The sequence below is a fragment of the Lagenorhynchus albirostris genome, chromosome 6 (genome assembly GCF_949774975.1).
Source record: "Lagenorhynchus albirostris chromosome 6, mLagAlb1.1, whole genome shotgun sequence".
Lineage (NCBI taxonomy): Eukaryota > Metazoa > Chordata > Mammalia > Artiodactyla > Delphinidae > Lagenorhynchus > Lagenorhynchus albirostris.
Genome location: NC_083100.1, coordinates 62849252 through 62870800, shown reverse-complemented (window position 1 = coordinate 62870800; position 21549 = coordinate 62849252). Strand labels below are relative to the sequence as shown.

The 21549-nt window shown below is 42.1% G+C and overlaps 1 protein-coding gene across 1 annotated transcript in view; it reads right to left on the bottom strand.

The window, feature by feature from the left end:
- The window catches only part of LRP2 (LDL receptor related protein 2), a 174523-nt gene that overhangs the window by 19665 nt on the left and 133309 nt on the right, over positions 1–21549 (bottom strand). Inside the window, exons 55-66 of the mRNA XM_060151182.1 lie at positions 20536–20732; positions 19564–19809; positions 18716–18844; positions 17644–17763; positions 16776–16892; positions 15903–16019; positions 14906–15043; positions 11122–11244; positions 7532–7660; positions 3976–4107; positions 2818–2949; positions 981–1124 (exon numbers count right to left, since the gene is read on the bottom strand). Of these exons, the coding sequence (XP_060007165.1) occupies positions 981–1124; positions 2818–2949; positions 3976–4107; positions 7532–7660; positions 11122–11244; positions 14906–15043; positions 15903–16019; positions 16776–16892; positions 17644–17763; positions 18716–18844; positions 19564–19809; positions 20536–20732 (1724 nt within the window). The remainder of the gene's footprint in view (positions 1–980; positions 1125–2817; positions 2950–3975; positions 4108–7531; positions 7661–11121; positions 11245–14905; positions 15044–15902; positions 16020–16775; positions 16893–17643; positions 17764–18715; positions 18845–19563; positions 19810–20535; positions 20733–21549) is intronic.

The following is a 21549-nucleotide window of genomic DNA, read 5'->3' as shown; positions in this document are numbered from 1 at the left end:
AAAGATGTTAAAAAAAAAAAGCATAGGAAGACTGACTTTCAAGGCACATACTTTCCTAGGTATGAACCATTCTTTTTTTTATTTTTTAAGATTTTTTTTTATGTGGACCACTTTTAAAGTCTTAACACAACAGCAATAAATCTTACATAGTTAGTTTGCAAAGCATTTTCATATCTGTCATCTCCCTTGGTTTTACAAACAACTCTCAGAGGGAGGCAGGCCGAACAAGATTACTGCTTTTATTTTACAGATGAGAAATGGGGATTCAGAGAATTGTTACAATTATTTAAGGTCATAAAGCTAGTAGATGAGGGAGACAGGCGTAGAACACAAGTTTTCCTGCCCCACTACCGTCTCCCACACGCCGGAGCCATGAGAGACTCCACAGTAAGCATCATTCATTTTTCCTTCATTGAACACCCACCACACACACTGTACTAGATCCTGGGTCAGATGCCAGGCATGTAGAGATGAATTCGATTAAGTCTCTGTCTCCAAAGAGCACACAGTTAAGATGTAGGGAGAAAAATACGCGGACAATTAGCTGTAATTCAACATAACATGTGCTTTAGTAGAAGCGTGTATAAAATGCTACAGGCTCCCAGAACTGTGCCAGGAGGGATTATCAAAGACATCAGAGGGGAGGTGACTTTGAACTGAATCTCTGAGTAGAAAGTTTCCAAGCGTACAACGGTGGGGAAGGCAAGGGCAAAGACAAGGAGATAGTAAACGAAGGGACATGAGGTGATCCTGAAAGGATAGTCCCCAGAAATGGGAGAAGGTTCCGTGAGAAGGTGGGAAACACTGGCTGGGACGCACGGCCACAGCTAAATTGTCTGGAGCACACTGGGCGGGGGGAGCATCCTCTTCCACTGAGGCAACAACATTCACTCATTAGAAATAAATTCCCCAAAGTTCAACACTTTATAATTCAATGTATTCAACTGCTATCAGTGACCGATGCCACAGTTCATACTCACTGAGGCCTGTGCCCTCTGGATCCCAGTCGTAATCCATAGCCTGAATGCGTTCCTGGTCTTCAAGGTACTCTGAGAACTTCTCAGATGAGAGATTGTATTTTCGAATTCGCACGTTTTCGGGCAGTAGCAGCAAAGGAGGGTAACCTGTAAACACATGAAGGGCTGATTAATCTGTCTGAATGCTACCTGAACTTTTGTTTATAACAGTAGGATATAAAACAGCAGATATCCTCCCTGCCCTTAAAAACCAAAACAAAACAAAAACGAATTTTTCTAAAAATTGATCTCTGTTAATGAATAGAGAGGACCATCAACTGGGTTGCAAAATCTGTGACTGTCGACATCCTTGTCTCCATTTCAGGTAGAAAGCTAACATTTCTGTTAGGGATATTATCAGTTCTTTATCTTTGGGCAACAGTTTAAAGCTAAGCAAAGACTGAGACCCCTGGATAGCTACTTCTTTTTCACTGATTTTTTTTCTCACTGACAGTAAAACAGACCAGATTGTAGACATTCAGTCTCACAGAAGAAATACAATATGTAGAGTCATACTAAAAGTTTACCCGGAAGTCCTCATTTCCCATTCTTTACTGACAGATTTTAATGATTCTTTTAGCAGGCAATCAGCTCTGTGACCCAATTTAGCTTCTAGCTAATGACAAAAAACAGCTTGTTCTTGGTTTAAAAAAAGTTTTCTTTACTTCAAGCAGCTATGGAAATGGTGACTCATTCCAAGAGGCACTGCCTGGAATTTGTAAAATTTAATTGACTTGCATAATGTCAGTCGAATCTAACTTAAGTAACTTTTGAAAGTTCATTTTATATATTTCCTTTACCTTGACATAATGTTTTATATAAATATTCTAATTTATTTCAGTCATCTCGTTAGTTAAGAGTTAAACATTTTCTAATTTGCTGCTTTATCACCACACCAACTGTTCAAATGCCTTTATCCTAGTTTTCCTTCAGTGTCAAAAATGCTTGGAGGGTAAAATATTTAAGTATGCTAGTCAAATGGGTGCTTTAAAAGCCCAATTTGTATGAAGAAATTGAAAAGCCATTTCACCCTTCATTTGCAAAATAAAAATGCTATTTTCTTATCAAGTCCTTAAACTCATTTACAAACTTTAACTTCAAATCTATAAGATCATAAAGACCCCTTAACCGAGATATGCTGATTTAGATCAGACCTCTGGAAATCTGGACTATGATACTTCTGACTTTTATTGTCATTTCTATCTAGTATTTATTACTGCTTTCACTCAGGCCTGATTCTCAAATATTGGCATTAACCTAAAATGTAGAGCTAATGATTGAAGTCGCAAATAAGCCAGATGCTTTCTGTCTGTCATCAGTAGTCCATGAACAATAAAAAGACATTTCTCAACAGAATGTCCCTGATTTGCCCCAACTGACTGCGACCCATTGAATGGAATGTTTTTTGTGACCCGCGTTGGATTACTGGGCCTCAAACCTTGACCTCAGTGGACTGGGAGCTTTTGGTGACCACCATCCTACAGGGAAGCACTTGTTGTTTGAATCCTCTGGAGAGTGACATCTTGCCCACTTTCTGAAGTTTTTATCCAGGTGGACCAGAGGCTAAATCCAGAATAATAGGTAACCCCTGACTCTTGTTTTAACTCCTATGTATTTGTTGGGGGGCTGTAGTTAGTGTTTTAATTTGGCAGGGGAGGAGAGAGGAGAAGAGGGTGGATGGGTGTTGGAAGAGAAGTAGCTGGTGAATTTACAAAATAAGACTCTAAAGTTTATTTCCTGGTACACTGTACTCATCAGCATTGCTGAGTACATCAGTTAATCCCGAGGTCAATCGTCCTACCGTCAGCTGCACACCGTCCTCCGTGGCTGTCAGTCACGGACCTGAACCCTTCGGCGCAGGAACACTCGTAACTTCCTTTGGTGTTGAGGCAGTTCTGGGGACAAACCCCAAATTGCTCACATTCGTTGACGTCTGTAGGCAAAATAAAACCAAGTGGGCAACATCTGCTCCCACCCATTCCTTAGAGACCCTGCTTCTGTTTAAAGCCATATTCACGAGCAATAAGGATGAGAAGGGTGCAGATGAACATAAGCGATGATGCCAATGTTTGTGGAACACTGACCAAGTTTCAGACACCGTTTCACATGCTTTTCATGCTTTTTCCTCATTTAATCTTCCAACAAGACTCTCTGAGGTAGGGACTATTATTGAACCCCAAACCCCAAAGACCAGATTTAAACGGAAGCAGTCTGACTCTGTACAACAACAGAATAAGATTTTCCCTTTGGGGAAGCAGCTGTTGTGCTGTTGATGTTTGGTACCACTTCCCTCCTGCTAATTGGCGTCAGAAAGGGAAGTCATTGATTGGTTTTTTCGATTGAGTTCTTAAGCTTCAGCCCTTAAAAGAACGATTCTAATCATCTGCGTGTGGCACATCGTGAGATAGGCACAGTAAATTCAAATGATCAAATACACCTAAAATCATACTTGATATTTACCATTCTTGATAAGCTCCCTGAGGACTCCGCACCTGGGAACTCATTTCTGTCTGACGTAAGGAGCTATGTAATACATACGTGTTGTTTGAAGAAAGTAAGGCTTGTGTTGTATAGCTGATTCACTTTGTTATACAGCAGAAACTAACACAACATTGTAAAGCAATTATACTCCAGTAAAGATGTTAAAAAGAAAAAAAAGAAAATTTGATCTCAGACACTGGTACAGTAAGTAGCCATCATCACTCAGGTCTTCATTAGTCATATCAATTTCACAGACATTACTGAAGATGAGCTATGGCCCGATACTCTGCAAGGCACCAGTAAGATAGCCTGGGGAAAAAGCAACTGGCCTCCTTGAGTCATGGTCCTAGCTCATGAGCTAGGACCATGAGCTTAGCCCCACGAAGGGAATTAAACCATGTTTAGTAAAAGGGAATGAATGGAGAATCTAAAAAGTACAAGGTTCTCTCTAATAGGAAGTGGAGGAAATATACTCTACCTTCACAGGAGTTTCTGTCAAAACTATTGGCTTCGAACCCAGGTCTACAGGAGCAGATGAATCCTCCTTCACTTAATTGGGTACAGTTGTGTTCACATAGATTTTCAGCACATGACCTTTCTTTTCCTGTATCTGAAAAACAAAATCCCAGCATTACAAATGAAAAGTACAAAGCACATCAGCCACAAATGAAGAGTCAAGTGGTGTATCAGAAGAACACCTACAGATAGCCAATTATAGAACACCTTGAGAGGACCCCGTTCCATAAGCTTTGCAGAGTACCAGAGACCTCTGTATAGGGATATCTGATAATGGCTTGAAAACCATTTGTACAAATACATGTAATGGTAGATCCTTGAGGCAATTTTCCGATTATACTCAGCACTGCCAGGCTCATTCTCAGAGCATCCAGTTCTGGACAGAATCACAGCCAGGGACTCTTTACAACTGTAACCACCTGCTCCACTATCTTAATATTATATAATTATATTTATATATAAATAATGTTTATATATAAATAGATACATCTCAAATGTGTGTATACATGTATATATATACACACATGTATAAATAAAAGACACTGATACAGGTATCTCCTGACTCAATTCTTTTAAATAAAAATAGATCTATATCTATTTGTCTTCTATAGTAGGCAATGAAGTGAACTTAGCCACTTCTCAGGGTCCCTTAAGGCAGGGGTCCCCCACCCTCAGGCCGCAGACCACTACTGGTCCACAGCCTGTTAGGAACAGGGCCGCACAGCAGGCGGTGAGCAGCGGGCAAGCGAGCGAAGCTTCATCTGCCGCTCCCCACTGCTCCCCATCGCTCCCCACTGCTTCCCATTGCTCCCCATCGCTCCCCACTGCTCCCCATCGCTCCCCACCACTCCCCACCGCTCCCCATTGCTCGCATTACCGCCTGAACCATCACCCCACCTCCAGCTCCCATCCGTGGAAAAATTGTCTTCCTGGTGCCAAAAGGTTGGGGACCGCTGCCTTAAGGTACAATGACCATGGGTATATGTGGTTTGAATAAACTAAAAACATTCAGTTTCAAAAACACAAAATAAAGCACAATAACCTTCAATGGAATGCTGCCCTTGGATTTCATACTGGAAAGCTTTATACGTGAAACTCTTATAATAAAGGTCTAGTCTGAGCTCTTAACAATGACACATTGCTAAATAGGTCTGTTCAGATTTTCTATTTCTTCCTGAGGCAGTTTTAGCATTTTTTGTCTAAGAATTTATCCATTTCACCTAAGTTGTCTAATGCGTTGGCATGAAGTTTCTCATAGTATTTCTCTATTACCTTTTAAATTTCTGTAAGGTGGGTAAGTAATGTCTCCACAGCATTGCTCAATAAATGTGACCCTATTTTTATCAACATGAATAGCCTTGAGCCAGTCACATAACCTCTCTGAGTCTCAAGTGCACCATGAGGCTCTGTGATTTCCTCCCCAGCTCTAAAATCTACAATGTGATTAGGGATCCCAGGAGGTAAAAATTTCTGGACCAAGTGTTCCCTTGAGTGAGTTATACTCTTGTGAAGCAAGAGTCTTTAACGAGAGCAGAACCCTCTAACATTATGAGATTCATCCTCAAATGTAAAGACCTTCCTGTAACTTTTTTCATTTGAAAACAATCACCATTTTAATTCATAATACAAGAGATCTCCCCCAACCCGGATATATGATACTCTATTTCGGAAGTAGACACTCTATTTTCCATTTTATGAAGAAGGAATAAGAACTACCAGACAGAGAAATAGCAGGTCAATCTATCTCTGTAATCACATAAATAATATTTGCAACCTGAGGTTAACTTCTTTTCTTTATCCCTCAATGGTGTGAGCAAAATGTTAATGTCTTTCCTTTCATGATTTTAAAATACTTTTAAAAAAGAAAACACATGTCCAAAACACTTCAGTGATCCTGTTTAAAAGAAAAGCAGGAGGAAGAGGAGAAGAAAGGAAAAGAAAAGGAAAGCAAGTGGACTAGCAGCATCAAAGAACTGGTGTTTACATAAGAATTCTATGTCTTAGTCAAATTAGCCCACTGCAGTAAGACTGAATTCCATATCACAGATCCGCTTAATATCTGAAAAGAAATGCTGCTTCCATACCATATTAATGCCTGTGATACCTATTTCCTTTAAATAAACCCTGCTTTTAATTAAATGTCATTTGAATTAAAAGTACTGAGGTTAATTTTAAGGCTTTTAATTGGCACAGGTAACTAAAAGAGAAACCAATGTTTGACCTGAGCCTAACTTGGAAATATTCCCAAGTCCTGGAACCATTCACATATCAGTCTCTAGGCAGCAGAACCCAAATCTACCTCTGGGTTTTACAAATTCCATCATGTTTACGCTTTTTAAATATTTAATCAAGTCACATTATTATGTCAAAAACTCCAGGCCCCATTGAGAAAGTGTGTGAAACGAATGGCAAATCAACTCAATATGGCTGATTCTTCATCTTCTTTTGTAACCCACACAGGAGAAAATTTGCCAGGAAATCTTTGGGGCGCCTCAGAAAAAGGCGATTAAAGCCCACAAAATGGAAAGCATGTGCAGCTAACTAAGGTGACTAAGTCCAGACTTGTAGGGTTTGAAGAACTCCCTCCTTTTTCCTAAGAAGAAATCGAGGCCTGACGAAGTCAGTACGTACTCCAAGTGGCACAGCTAGTTGCAGAGGAGCTAGAAGCCGGCTCTTCCAGACTGCAGTCCCAGGACTGTTCAAATTCTGCCTCTGCCACTCTGTGTGACCTCAAGCAAGTTACTTAAGCTCTCTGAGCTTTATTATATAGTTAGACATAATAGCAGTAATCCCCTGGAGCTATCTTGAGTGACAAATTAGAGAAATGTATGTGAAAGCATACATAAATAAATGCTATAAAGGACTACCAAAGTGCGAATAATTAGCATGCCCTTCCAAGATTTCCATCACAATATTAAGCTAGAATCATCCCCTGATTGCATACATCATCCTTTCCCTACACAAAATCCTCTCTTAAAAAGAAGTGGTCCTTCCAAGGTCCCCTGTGACATTTCCATTCTCACCGACCACGCTTCCCCTATGTGCCAAAGATACTGCATTTGGCTTAAGATGAAAAAATGTACAAACTAAGAAACAAAATTAATGGCTTCAAGGTGCTGAGAGGCACCTAATGAACTGGGAAGAGGATACGCCCTGCAGTTAAACAGATCAGAGTTCAAATCCTGACTCAGTTTCTTAATGACAGGAAGACATAGCCAATTTATTTAACCTGTAAGCTGGTTTCCTCACTTGTATAAAAGAGAGAAACAGAAAGACAGACCATACCTAACTCACAGGATTGTTACAGGGATGAAATGAAATAATCCATGTACTGTTTAGCACAATGTCTGGTATTGAATAAGTGTTCAATAACAGGTAGCTATGGGCTTGACTGCAGTTCAGAACACAATGTGTAAGTTAAAGAGAAACACGGTTATCGTCTACTTTATGTTATTGCATGGTTCCAGTAGGTTAACCTGAGTCACTACAATTAAGTATAAAAATAAGTATTTACTTACTGCATCCCGTCTCATCAAAATGGTCACCACAGTCATTGACATCATCACATACCAGGTGCTGTGAAATGCAACGTCCATTGCTACACTTAAATTCATCTGCTGTACAAGGTCTAGGAGTCGGTTCTACACCTAAAATTTAAGAATAAGATAAAGTCAAAACTTTTTCTTCTGTGAAACATGACGCTTCCTTCTGTGGCAGAGGCAGTATTTCCACAAATAAGCTCATGAGCTTCCCTACAATTCCTTGTCTCCCTTGCAGTTAGGTTGGGACCATGTGTCTAGTTCAGGCCAATGGACTATGAGTTGGAGGTGACACGTGTCACTTCTGAGCTGAAGCTATTAAAGCCTATGTGCCTCCCTGCTCAGCAACCCAGGGACCATGTGTATCAGGTGGCCTCGCGTCAAGATGGAGAAGGGCGTGCAACCTGCACCGGCCTTTACGTGAGTGAGAAATAAGCCTTGGCTACGTCACACCACTGAGAGTTTGAGATTTGTTGGTTGCGGTCACTAGTATTAATTACCCTAAATGATATAGAAGTAGGGCACTTCCATAACAAAACCTAAAATATTCGGCATTGGCGTCAGTCAGGAGGCAGGCAACGAGGAAAGTGATCCCAAAGGAGGGAAAGATGGAGGCCTGTGTTACGCAGTGGCAAAGGATTTGTAAAGCTGTCACCTTGGAAAAACTGGAGGGCGGACCACATGTTTACTGAACTTGCCAATCTGGGCAAAGAGGTTAGAAAATGGAATGTTAATAATGTGCACGGGTTGCCATTACCTGAGTTTGGCAAGAAAGAGATGAGCTCGGGGAAGAACTAGTTGATTTACAAGCAGAAATCCATGAAAATAAAGTCCAGAAATCTGCAGTTTGCAGAGAACCTACTGCATTTAGATGACACAAGACTCTGAAGTTTAAAAAGGACCAGTCAAATCTCTTAGTTGAATTAAATGACTGCCCATCTACTTTTCTGGCCTGAATGTAACTGACAAAGTTGACCCAAAGGTGCGTGAGGGAAACTAAGCAAAGAAATGCAACAAATTCAAGAACTGTGTCTCAAAAAAAAAAAACCCAAACCAAAACAAACAAACAAACAAAAACACTGAGTAAGGTTATTGACACTTAGAAGTAACCGAAAGCAAGCAGATCGAAAGCCTGCTCGGTTTCCGAAACATACGACCAAATAAACCAAAACACTGTGACTGAGGTGACAACACTCTTGGGCCCCCAAGCTTCTACAAGCAGGGAGTGGCTGGGAAAGCTGTACTGCCCCTCAGGAGGGCATACTCCCCTGTTCCCTCTTCATTTGAAGAGGGATATAGACAAGCAACCACTCCCAAAGGGTGGAGGCAGAGACAATGAGGAAAAATGGGCATAGGTGTTCCTCTGAGAGCAGAGTCTTGACCTCATCAATGAATCTCCTCCGATCCCCACTATATAAGGGCCTTCACAATGTCTGCACAGGGTAAACATACAATTTACTCTCCAAGTCGATACGCTTGTGAGAGGGAAAGGAGCTCTAGTAACAATTCCACTAGGGCAACAGACGTACATCAGGACTGTCCCGGGCCAACATGTGCCACCATGGCCCAGTGGCATTTCAGAATTGCTACAGAACAGGGACGGCAAGGAGTCTCTCATTCTTTCTTTCCCAATGAGGATGTTTATTTCCATTATGCTCCCCCTGTTCTACCACTATCTACTGGGGGCAGGAGACACAAATAAAACTAGTGTCTTAGTTTATGGGTCTCCAGACCAAGAGGAAACACATCTGGAATGGATGGCATGACTAATGCCTGTCACCTGGAGCTCCTGGATTTCACTTACCGAGAGGGACTCTGGGTTATGTCCCTGGGGGAGGGGTTAAGAGTGTTCTACGCATGGAAAGAAAAGTGCACAGGGAATTTTAGTGACACTAGGGTACACTGTGGTAGAAACAAATGGTGTTCACTAAATATCCATGCACTTCCCTGCATTTCCCAGTCCCCCTTGCAGTTAGATTGGGACCACGTGACTACTGCCAACCAATGGACTGTGAGTATGCGTGACACCTGTCACTTCCAGGCCCAGGAACTTAGGAAACTGTCTCCTCCATTTCTCACTTCTCCTGCCTCAGCAACCTTGAAGGCTATGTGTTCCAGATGGCATAATTACAGGATGGAGGGAGCTGCCTGACCTTCATCAAACTTTAGTCCTCTGCTGTTTTAAGCTATTGAAATGTTGCAGTTCGCCTACTGTGATGGCTAGCAGTGATTCCTCTAACTTCCTGCTCCACAAGAAGAATTTTAGTTTACTACCCCTTTTTTTCCACTCTGGGATTTGACCACATGCTACAAATGTCTGGCTCCACTGAAAAATGGCATGACTGATAGGGAAAATGGAAAGAGAAGAGGGAAGGGGGTAAACCTGCTCCAATTTTTTAAAAAGGTTTTATTTCTGGGTTTTCATTCTTTTGTGCTATGCTTCAAACAAACATATTAACAATGTTATAACCACAGGTTCATCTCTGCCCCAAAAAGGTGAGGGAGAGGGAGGGTACAAACTTGCACATGGCAATAGTATCAAAGTGCCCCTGACACCCAGTCCCCGGGATGGCCATCTGGGATGGCAGCTGACAGTAAGCATTCTAAGCCCACATCAATATAAGGAATAGAAAATAGAAAAGTTAAGCATTTATCTAAACTTTCCCAGATAATATCCTTTTAGGAAAAAAAGTAATTCGACTCAGGAGAAATAATTTTCCTCACTGACTTTTTCTAGGTAAATTAAATTGCCCAGAAAATTAATCAGCTCTCTCCTTCAATGGATAGATTTAAAACAGTCTCAAAATGTACAAGCACAGATTTTTCAATATCTAAAATATTAAATGCAGCCAGTTTGAAACTTATCTCTTAAAATAATCTATCATCTTTCTCTTCTGGGAAATACATTTTCATTTTAAAGAAGGATATTAGATAAGCTCTGTGAACACCAGAGCTGCCTTATTTAACATGATCTTTTCAGTGGGGCATTGAGAATTTCCCATGCCTAGATTGGCAGTTAGAAACTCTAGGCTGAAGAGTGACCAAACCTCATCTTTGAAAAGAGAGAAACCATTAGTTTGTCAAGTGTGACTCAAACACTATTTAGTGTTTGTTCTCACTTTCTTAAGGAACTTGCCAACATCTGGTTCAAATGAAATAGGAAGAAGCAGGGAAGGGTTGCATCTGAGTAATGCGTGTTTATAGGGTCTTGCAAACAATAATGTCCATGGAGATCTGCACTCACAGGTGCAGCTCAAGCCTCTACAGAACAAACTGAAATCCCTGAGGTACATTTTGCAAACTGCAAGAAATTGGGGGCCCTTCTTTTTCCCTTCTCCTTTTTTTTTTTGCTGTATGCGGGCCTCTCACTGCTGTGGCCTCTCCCGTTGCAGAGCACAGGCTCCGGACGCGCAGGCTCAGCGGCCATGGCTCACGAGCCCAGCCGCTCCGCGGCATGTGGGATCCTCCCGGACCGGGGCACGAACCCGTGTCCCCTGCATCGGCAGGTGGACTCTCAACCACTGCGCCACCAGGGAAACCCTCCCTTCTCCCTTTTGACTTTTGCTTACAGTTCTCCTTCTTCTCATCACTTCCATCTCCACAGTCATCCTCATGGTTGCACAGCTCGTGACGATAAATGCAGCGATTGTTGTCACACCGGAAACGGTGTGGTGAATCACAGGGAACACTCACTAAAACACAAGACGGAAAAGCAAAAGTACAGGTTAAGAGCAAAACGTAAGGGTCAGGATCTAAAAACACTCCTGTGCCAGCGCCAGGCTTGCCTGATTCATCCCTTCATTGGCTTGTTCGATTAACCAATCGACAAATAGCTCTTGAGTGTCTAGTTGACACCGGGGCGCTGTGCCGGGCATCAGATTCAATTGGGAAAAAGAAAGACACAATCCTTATCCTCATGGGATGTTTATTCTAGCAGGAGAACAGACTTTACAAATTAACCATTCAACTACAACTGTGATAAGAGCCACAAAGGAAACATGCTGTGAAAGCATCTACTGTGGAGATATGATATAGTTCTGGGGGAGGAGGGGTCAGAAGAGGCTTCACATGGAAAAATTCTGAGTCAGGAAGGCAGGCTTCTGGACCTGAATAAAAGGTCTCTGGGCTGAAGCATGGAGTGAGGAGGACAATGGTGGCCAGGAGGCTGGAGAGGCCAGCAGGACCATACCTGAGCCAAGAGGCCACTGTTTGTCCCTCTGACTGGAGTTATCATTGAGCCTCTAGAACACAAAGTCTTTTCATTAAAGTTTTACACCATAATGGACTTTCCTACCTGAATTCCCTCACCTATTGCACTTAAAGTTGATATTTCATAAGCAAACCCTGACTCACTTTATTATCCAGAATTAGACCTCTGGCTCATGCTTGTGTCCCTGTGAGGAACCTACAGGTAGAACCCAGGTCCCTTAGTTGCTACAGGGAAACGGTCCTCTATGCATGTACCAGGAATTCAGTGAACTCAACACACATGTGTTCCTCTTTCCCATGGAGGACTTGAGCTGTTTGATTTTCCTTCTGCCTTGGTACCACAAACAGGGAGCAAGAGGAGAGACTTGTAATGAGGTTGGGGGGAAAAAATTCAGCTCTGAGGGCTTCCCTGGTGGCGCAGTGGTTGAGAGCCGCCTGCCGATGCAGGGGACACGGGTTCGTGCCCCAGTCCAGGAAGATCCCACATGCCGCAGAGCGGCTGGGCCTGTGAGCCGTGGCCGCTGAGCCTGCGTGTCCGGAGCCTGTGCTCCGCAACGGGAGAGGCCACAACAGTGAGAGGCCCGCGTACCGCAAAAAGAAAAAAAAAAAAAAAAATTCAGCTCTGAGAACTGGTTCTTGGAAGTATCGTTAATAGAACTTTGCAAGAATTATTTGCTGTGAAATGCAACATTATAAAACAGTGTTGGTCACTTTTTCATGTGGCTATATGTCTCTGCCTCCGCAAAGTTTAATTTTACTAACTATGGGCACTTTATCTTTTAGAGAGAAGCAACTTCCTGAGGACTTCTTCTTTGAAAGTTACACATGCTTAAGATGTTTTTCAAGATTGATCAAGTGAAAAACAAAACAAAACATGGTTAGTTCCTTATATAAAACTAAGATGTGGCAAGGAAAGTGTTGGGATGCCACTGGGAAAATATAATGTATGCTAATTCAAAGTTCTCTGGGGGGAAGGAATACTCTGATATATCATTTTCTAGAGTCAAATCCCTGGGCTAAAAATGAATTGTTTTCGAAGGCCACAAAGTGTTTAAAACTATGGATGCTTGCCCAACTTTCTCATGTCCCAAGTAGAGAACTAAGCAGGAAAGTGAAAGCACACTGATGCAGATGAATCTAGGAAACTGACTGGAAGAGGTGATGAGAACCCCAGAAGCAAGTTGCAGCTAAGTCAGACTAGGAGTTAACCAAGAGTTCCAGAAGTAACGTTTCTGGGAGTGTCTTCTCCTGTGTTGGGGGCTTTTACTTACATGAAATGCTTAAGCTTTAGCTTGCATCAGGATCACCTGGAGGGCTTATTAATGCAGAGAGTGCTAGGTCTCCCTGCCAGAGATTCGGATCGGGTAGATCTGGGGTGGGCCCATGAATCTGTATTTCTAACACGTTCCCAGGTAATACTGACTCTCCTAGTACAGAGATGACACTCTGAGAACTACTGTCCTCAAGTCTCTCCAATGACTCAAAGCATGGAGCAAAATGACCAAAACAAACTCTATTTTCATTCACTTTGTTAAAATCAGTAGTTCTCAACCAGGAGACTAAATTAAAAGCTAAGGAGCTTTCTCAATATACGTTTTGCCCAGGACTGACATGTCCTTGGACATTCTGGTTCAATAGGTCTAAGCCTAGGGTGGGACCAGAGCGTGTGCTTTTGAAACACCTCTCCCCAGGTGATTCTGATGGGTACCCAAATTGAGACTCACTGGTTTAAAAAATAAACAGAAGCAGGAGGGAAGAGATATGGGGACATATGTATATGTATAACTGATTCACTTTGTTATACAGCAGAAACTAACACACCATTATATAGCAATTATACTCCAATAAAGATGTTAAAAACAAAACAAAACAAAAACAAATAAATGCTGGAGAGGGTGTGGAGAAAAGGCAACCCTCTTGCACTGTTGGTGGGAATGTAAATTGATACAGCCACTATGGAGAGCAGTATGGAGGTTCCTTAAGAAACTAAAAATAGAACTATCATATGACCCAGCAATCCCACTACTGGGCAAATACCCTGAGAAAACCATAATTCAAAAAGAGTCATGTACCACAATGTTCATTGCAGCTCTATTTACAATAGCCAGGACATGGAAGCAACCTAAGTGTCCATCAACAGATGAATGGATAAAGAAGATGCGGCACATATATACAATGGAATATTACTCAGCCATAAAAAGAAATGAAATTGAGTTATTTGTAGCAAGGTGGTGCACCTAGAGTCTGTCATACAGAGTGAAGCAAGTCAGAAAGAGAAAAACAAATACCGTATGCTAACACATATATATGGAATCCGAGAAAAAAAAAAAAGGTCATGAAGTACCTAGGGGTAAGATGGGACTAAAGACACAGATCTACTAGAGCATGGACTTGAAGATATGGGGAGGGGGAAGGGTAAGCTGGGACAAAGTGAGAGAGAGGCATGGACATATATACACTACCAAATGTAAAATAGATAGCTAGTGGGAAGCAGCCGCATAGCACAGGGAGATCAGCTTGGTGCTTTGTGACCACCTAGAGGGGTGGGATAGGGAGGGTGGGAGGGAGGGAGACGCAAGAGGGAAGAGATATGGGAACATATGTATATGTATAGCTGATTCACTTTGTTATACAGCAGAAACTAACACACCATTGTAAAGCAATTATACTCCAATAAAGATGTTTTAAAAAAAAAAGATGTTTAAATAAATATGTATCATACAACAGAAAAGAATTAGATGGGCTTGAATTATGATGTAACTTGAAGTGACTAAGGACTAACTAGTTTAAAATGTCCTAAAGGTGTTCTCTGAAGCTCGGGGGGTTTAGCAGAAGTACTCTGAGGGGCACTGAAAGTAGGATGGAGCAGGAGAGATGTACAGCCCCACCCTACCTCAGACTTCAACCACAACAGTTCTGCCGCTATTTATGCCAACTGCCTTTGAAGGCCACAAAATGTTTAACACTATGGATGCTTGCCCAACTTTCTCAGGTTCCACGTAGAGAACTAAGCAGGAAGGCCAAGTGAAAGCACACTAATGCAGAGCATGTGTCCAGTACTCAAAAATTGTACAACCGCCCTCCTGGATCACAGGCTCCACGTAAGAAACATTGACAACACCAGCCCCAGTCTCTCTCACTCACAGCACAGATGAAGTTCTTCATCGGAACCATCGCCACAGTCGTTATCACCATCACACTTCCAAGATGACTGGATACAAACATGATTTTTACATTCGAACATAGTAGCTGGGCAGTATGCCCCATTGGGAAAGCGAGTGGCTGTTGGTGGGGAGGAGACATAGTCAAATTATTAGAAAAAGATACTTTTTGGAAAGCTATCCGGCTATTTCTCCTTTACAGAAAGAGCTCTCCTAATGGAAAGAGTTCCATTATAGCGTGCTCTTCATGATTCAACCAGATGTTCTGTGGCTTTAAACTGTCTGAAATTCTGATGGAATGTTTCTTAAGGATAGATGACCAAGCCCAGTGTTCAATGACATGAGTCATTCTGTGGACAGCACTGCACTTTTTCATTATAGGCAAGTGCAACCCTTCAGTGGTGTCAGCACTGGCTTTTCCCATCATCCATTTATACAGTCTCTTGGAAACCAGGTTTTAAGATGCGGCAACCGCATTACCAACAAAATCCATCATAGACAATCATCAACAGTTAATATTTATTCAGTGATTCAAAAAGACTAAAATGCAAATGATCATATCGGCTTTATACTTTTAAACAATTCTATATGCCATTATTCAATTCAGAAAACGTTTAATACTGGGACTTCATTATGTTTGAATACCCTTTTATTCATTGCTTGAATATTCTTTTACCTGCCAAGTTTTTATCCAATTAACGATTTGTAGAGTAGCTGATAACATATAAATACTTCGTTAGCACACTTAATATATTCTCTATTTGAAATATTATTAATGAAATGCACTTGAATGGCTACTGTGAAATATATGGACATGGTGACTCAGGCCCCAGGTAAACTGATAATTATCAATGAACGCTGAATAGAAAATATCTATGGTCTTTTAATATAAGAAGTGGTGGCTGATGGGAAAGGTTGGGTCTAAACTGCCATATCCATACATTTCAGACAAACGGTGCCACGGGTGTCTAGAAACTTACGACAAGCGGCTTCATCAGAGGCATCGTGACAATCGGCAAACCCGTCGCATTTCATTTGGTCAGGAACGCAGTGCCCGCTATCACACTGAAAATATCCAGGATGGCAGGTCATCATCTCTGAAGAGAAAAGACTGTCATTTCCAGGACGCCTTGGCATTCTCAGACAACTGTTAGTTCCGTGGAGGGTAGTAAGTCTTCCATCACATTCCTATCCATACCCAGTGACTGGCTCACAACAAACCCACGCCTTGTGGTTAGCGAGTAAATCAACTCTCAAAGGTACACCTTCCCTGTTCAAAATATGGAGATGGAAGTAGCAATCTCCCCTCTATTAAATATCTCTAGCTCTTAAACTTTTCCTCAGAACCCTGAACTCCCCAACGTTTACTGTTTTGCACGCTGATTTTTCTCAGACTCGACCCTTAATCAGTAAGAGCTATAAAACTACTTGGGGTTTATGATTCCTATTCTAACATCTGACCTCTACACCAGGGAGCTACAGTCGTATATATCTTAGGGCCACTTTCTGGAGAACAGTAGGAAGACCAATGTTTTTATTTGTTTATAAGGTCCATGCAGATTAAAGTCTGCTTCTAGCAGAGGTTTAAGTTAAAATGAGATTTTTAAAACTCTCTTGAGATTTTCCCCTATTATTATTGATCTAGACTGCTATAAGGTAATCATAAACATAGAAAATATATATAAAGCAGAAGGTACTGTAATGCTAAGGTTTATATATTACATAAATTACACAGAAATCATTTAAGTCTAAAAAACCTTCCAAACACACATGTGAAGCCCCTACTTCCGACCAATATGCTGACCCTAGTACAAGACTCTCTGGAAAGCCCCTTAAAGAGTTGTGACAGTTACCGCAGTCCCGCTCATCTGAGTTGTCCCCACAGTCATTGTTTTGGTCACAGATCCATCGAGAAGGAATGCAGCTCTGATCATCACACCGAAACTCGCTCTCTGTGCATTCCCGGGGGGCTGAAAAAGAAAGCCACGTGGCCATCAGAGGGCACCAGGAATCATACATAGGGGACAGGCTTGTGGACTGGCCTAAGTGTCCTCTGTGCCTAACGCCCTCCTGTGTCCCAAGTCCCAGACTGTCCAGCCTCCAAAAATAGACTTTCCATCTCAATTGTAAGTCTGTAAAGAATGGACTTTGTCAAAAAGTTTGTCCAAAGGTGATTTAATCTTAAGATAATTTTTCATTTCCTGAAACTCCAGATAACCTCCTATAGGATTCAACATGAACTTTCTTATGAACAATAAAATGCCAATTGGATCACCCTTTTGTGTAAGAAGTTTTTAGTCAATTGGTAATTGCAGGTGTAACCAGCACCCTGATTCTCTCAACTGCCTATACCTTCTTACTTCCAAAAGGGGACTAAAGTCAGAATGTATTTCATGTTAATCTGAAATCGATAGATATCATAAGGCAATGATATATTGTAAGTCACCTCAAGTTCTTTTTGAAAAAAAATAATAAACTTGAGTGTAAATAAATAAATAAGAGACAAAAGATATACTTGGGTAAATATTCTTCTCCCAGAGCTTGATTACAAGCAGCTGAGAAGGAGATGAAAAAGTAGTAATGTACCAGTCAGAAAACAAGAGATCAGGTAGCCGTCCTCCTACCCTTTGAGGATGAACGGCATAGACAGTTGAATTACAGACAAAGAGCAGACATCACCACTCCAGTGGCACGTAAGGATGAAGGACCCTGAACACTCACTACAGTTTTCCTCATCTGAATGGTCTCCACAGTCATTGTGCCCATCACATCTCCAGCGAAGAGGGATGCAGTGGTGATTTGTACAGCGAAATTCCCCAGAAGGTTTGCATGCCATCGACTCTGCAAAGCATAGTCATTGCAAATACTTCAGAAACCCATGGTCAAGAAACGTCGAAGTAGTCCTGGCTTTCTTGTGAGATGGTCTGAGGCTTACGCTACCATATTCTCAAAGCTCCCAGAAAGAGGAATGCCAGCCACATTCACTGTCACGATTCCTCTCTAGGCTAAACTGAATCTATCCTACTGTTAGAAACTAGATCCATTCTCTTCTGTAGAAGCTGTTCAAAAAATGATTTGGTCCCTGGCTTGCAATTTGCAATGAAGGCCTGGAAAGGAAAATTAAGTGATGCCACCAGCAAACAAAACATGTCCATCACATTGTCTTTAGTTGATTAGATTCAGTGTTATTAAAATAACCCAATATCTTCCTTACCTCTCTTCCAACTAAACCTAACACACACACACACACACACACACACACACACACACACACAGAGACATTGTTTTCAAGTTAGAGTATATGCCTAATCTTGGCAAATTCCATTCATTCATTTGGTCTTTTGTCCATAAATTTTCTATGTTGCCAGACACAGAGGATGTGGAAAGTCAGAGGGAGATTCAGAATATGAAAATCTCCAAATAAGAAATATTCTGATTTTGAAATATCCTTTTTAGAGATAGATACCAAATCTTTTCTCTACTCCCCCTTTCATTCCTTTCAATCAATCTCTAAGATTAGACAGTTTAAACTTGTCAAGCGTAAATAGGAATTCTGCATTTGGGAGAAATTACACAAATTCCTAATATCTTCGCAAGGTCTTCCCCAAGTATAGTATCCTTTGAGACACATTTCCTTTAAGACGTATAAAGTAAACTCCCAATATCCCTGTAAAATGCTACAAAAATGTAACATGTTATTAGAGGCGAACAAAGGAAGGATGATGTGGGAAATCTGCTCTCATCTCCTGCTAAGTTGTTTGTCCCTCCCTCCTCCCCTGCAGCCCCTCCCTACCACAGTCCTGCTCATCGCTGTTGTCCCGGCAGTCATCGAAACCATTGCACACAGCCCACAGGAGGATGCAGCGGTAGTTTGTTTTACAGTCGAATTCCGTATAGTTGTCACAGCGGTAGGCAGGGCTCACTGAAAAGAGAAGAAGGGGCAAGGTCAGAACTGAAGTCTCGGTCCTGACAGGAAACCAAAGACACCTTTCCATTGTCTTATTTAAGATGCGGTGCTGATGAGTAACGGTGACCGTGTTACCAACCAAACGGACTCTGGCAACTGTGTCTCTTTTAGGTGTGATCTGTTCACCCAAAGCAGAAAGACAGAGTCCTTAAGTTTTCTCACCGTTTCATTACCACTCATTTATGTTGCAGTCAAACTTTGAGGGGAGTGGGGCGGGGTGGGGGGAAGAACTGGGTTTGAAGTAAAATTTAAAAACCAGGTTGAAGTGTCAGCTCTGGCATGAAGTAGAAAAGTGACCAGCCACTTAACATGAAGTTCAGGCTCCTCACTTGTAAAATGAGAGTTGGTAACACCCACTTTCCCTACCTCACCATGTTTCTCTGAGGCTCAAAAGAGAAAGTGCTAGATAGACAAAGTGTAAGCCCTTGTTATCATATTCGGGACCGTTAGACATTTGTGTATGGAGAGCAGGAATCAGCCACTTGAGAACAGGGGGCGTGGTTCAACCCGCAGGCTGTGCGTGCGGCTCTCCTTTGCCTTGCGGTGCCGGAAGAGCCGCGGGGAAGAGCCGAGAGGGGGCACCCCGTGGCGCTGCAGCAGGGGCTGCACACCCTCTCTCCATCCATCTTGTTCCCTGCTCCCGGTCAGACCAGGTCCCTCTCACAGGAACTTACAGCATTCCTGGAGGGGCTCGTCTGAGTAGTCTCCGCAGTCATTGTCTACATCACACTTCCAGCTCTGAGGGATGCAGTGGCCATTGGCACACTTAAAATAGCCCGGCCGGCAGGTCCTGCTGGCACAGTGGGAACTGCCCTCGTCCGAGTTATCCCCGCAGTCGTCCTCCATGTCACACTGCCAGGATTCCGGGATGCAACGTTTGTTGGCGCACTGCCATTCGTTGGACTCACACTGGTGATGCTCTGCAAGCGGGGACATTTGGTTATCAGCTTGGAAGGTGTCAGGAACGAAAGCTCCTAATTTACACTAATGGATCCTGGAGAACTCGATTCTAATTTCTTCTTAGAGGACTTATGCCCTAATGCACTTATTATTAACCAGTACCACTACGTGAGCAGTTAGTCCTTTGACTATTACTGTCTCCTAAATTCTTAAATATCTTTTTCTTGCATGCAGAATTAGGGGATAAGGACTGAATCGCTGACAGCCTACTAAATTCACCTTCTCCTGTACCTGTTGCCCTAATGGACAAAGATTTTCAAACTTTCTGTTTGTTGCTATTGTTTATGTGTTGATTTTGGTTTGGAGAGTTGTTTTTTTGGGTTTTGATGGGGCTTTTTAAAAATGGAAACATAAATAAATATTACAACTGAGAGTCCCTGTTTAAAATGTGGGAATCCCTCATTTCACCCTCAGTGTTAGCTCTCAAAGGAGATTCTATGCACAGCATACAGTAAAGAACCATCAATATAGACAACTTAGTATCTACCTCAACCATCTTCCTTGTAGAGACCTGGGATTTTTTTTAAACTTTATAAAAATAGATATAGGATGGACTCTGAGTTTTGTTTTTTTTCCCCTAGGATTTTGGACCAGTTTTTGGATTATGACATTCAGAAAATCCCTACAGAACCATGGGCGATCAACTATAGAAGCGGGCAGAGAAGGTAGAAAGCAGTTCAACACACCACAAAGAACCGAGTCTTCATCAGACCCATCAGGGCAATCCTGATGAGCATTGCATATGAAGTGTGGGCTGGTACAGTTGCCATCCATGCACTGGTACTGTCCTAACCGGCAGTAGCGCTGCGGGCAAGTGATGGGCTCGTCGGAACCATCCAAGCAGTCTCTCTGCCCATCACATTTCCACCAGATGGGAATACACCTACACAGAGAAAACAGAGCACTTCTCCTAGCAAAACACCAAGTGGTTAGAGGAGCAGGCAACGACTATCCAGAGAGAAGAAGGGAAAATGGAATTCCAAGGAATGATACACACGAGTTCTCTCACGGCCCAAGAAGAGGATCAATTAAACCTTAGCTACTGTGGAATATTTTCAGAGAAAACATAACAAGGTGACATAGACCAGGTTTGTTAAGACCCAACACACACGGAAAAAATGCTTTGAGTATGATGATTAAATTCCTGCCACGACAAAGAGTGGAGTGTGTGTTTGGAGCTGGGGTTCTGGAAACAGGGATAGGTTGGGACTGTCAGCCAGAGGGATAGATGACATTTGGGTACTGGCTGGAAAGCTGGAGGCACTGACATTTTTTGAGAGTCTATGTCATGATGGGTGTATGCTAGATTCTTAACCTAGGATACCTTATTCAATCGTCAGAATAATCTGCCACTGAATCTCAGATGTTATGATTTGCATTAACATCTCCTCTTGACCTCACTCTCTGACTCAGCCCCTAGTCATCAAGGCCTGTGGCCATTGTGAGGGAAATAAGCTGTGACCGTGTTTCATAACAAATACAAATCATCAAAAATGGATTTGAATGTGTGACCCTGGATCCTCTGGCATAGTCCTCTAAGAAGCTAGGCCAGCATATGTTTGAAAAAGACGGAGAAATTCTATCACTCCTGAGGGCTATTTTTCAGTGTACACTTATATACATTCTTGGCCCTGAGACTCTGGACAATTCCTTAGAAATTAAAAAAACACACAGTTTGCTTCCTTGCTACAGAAACAAAA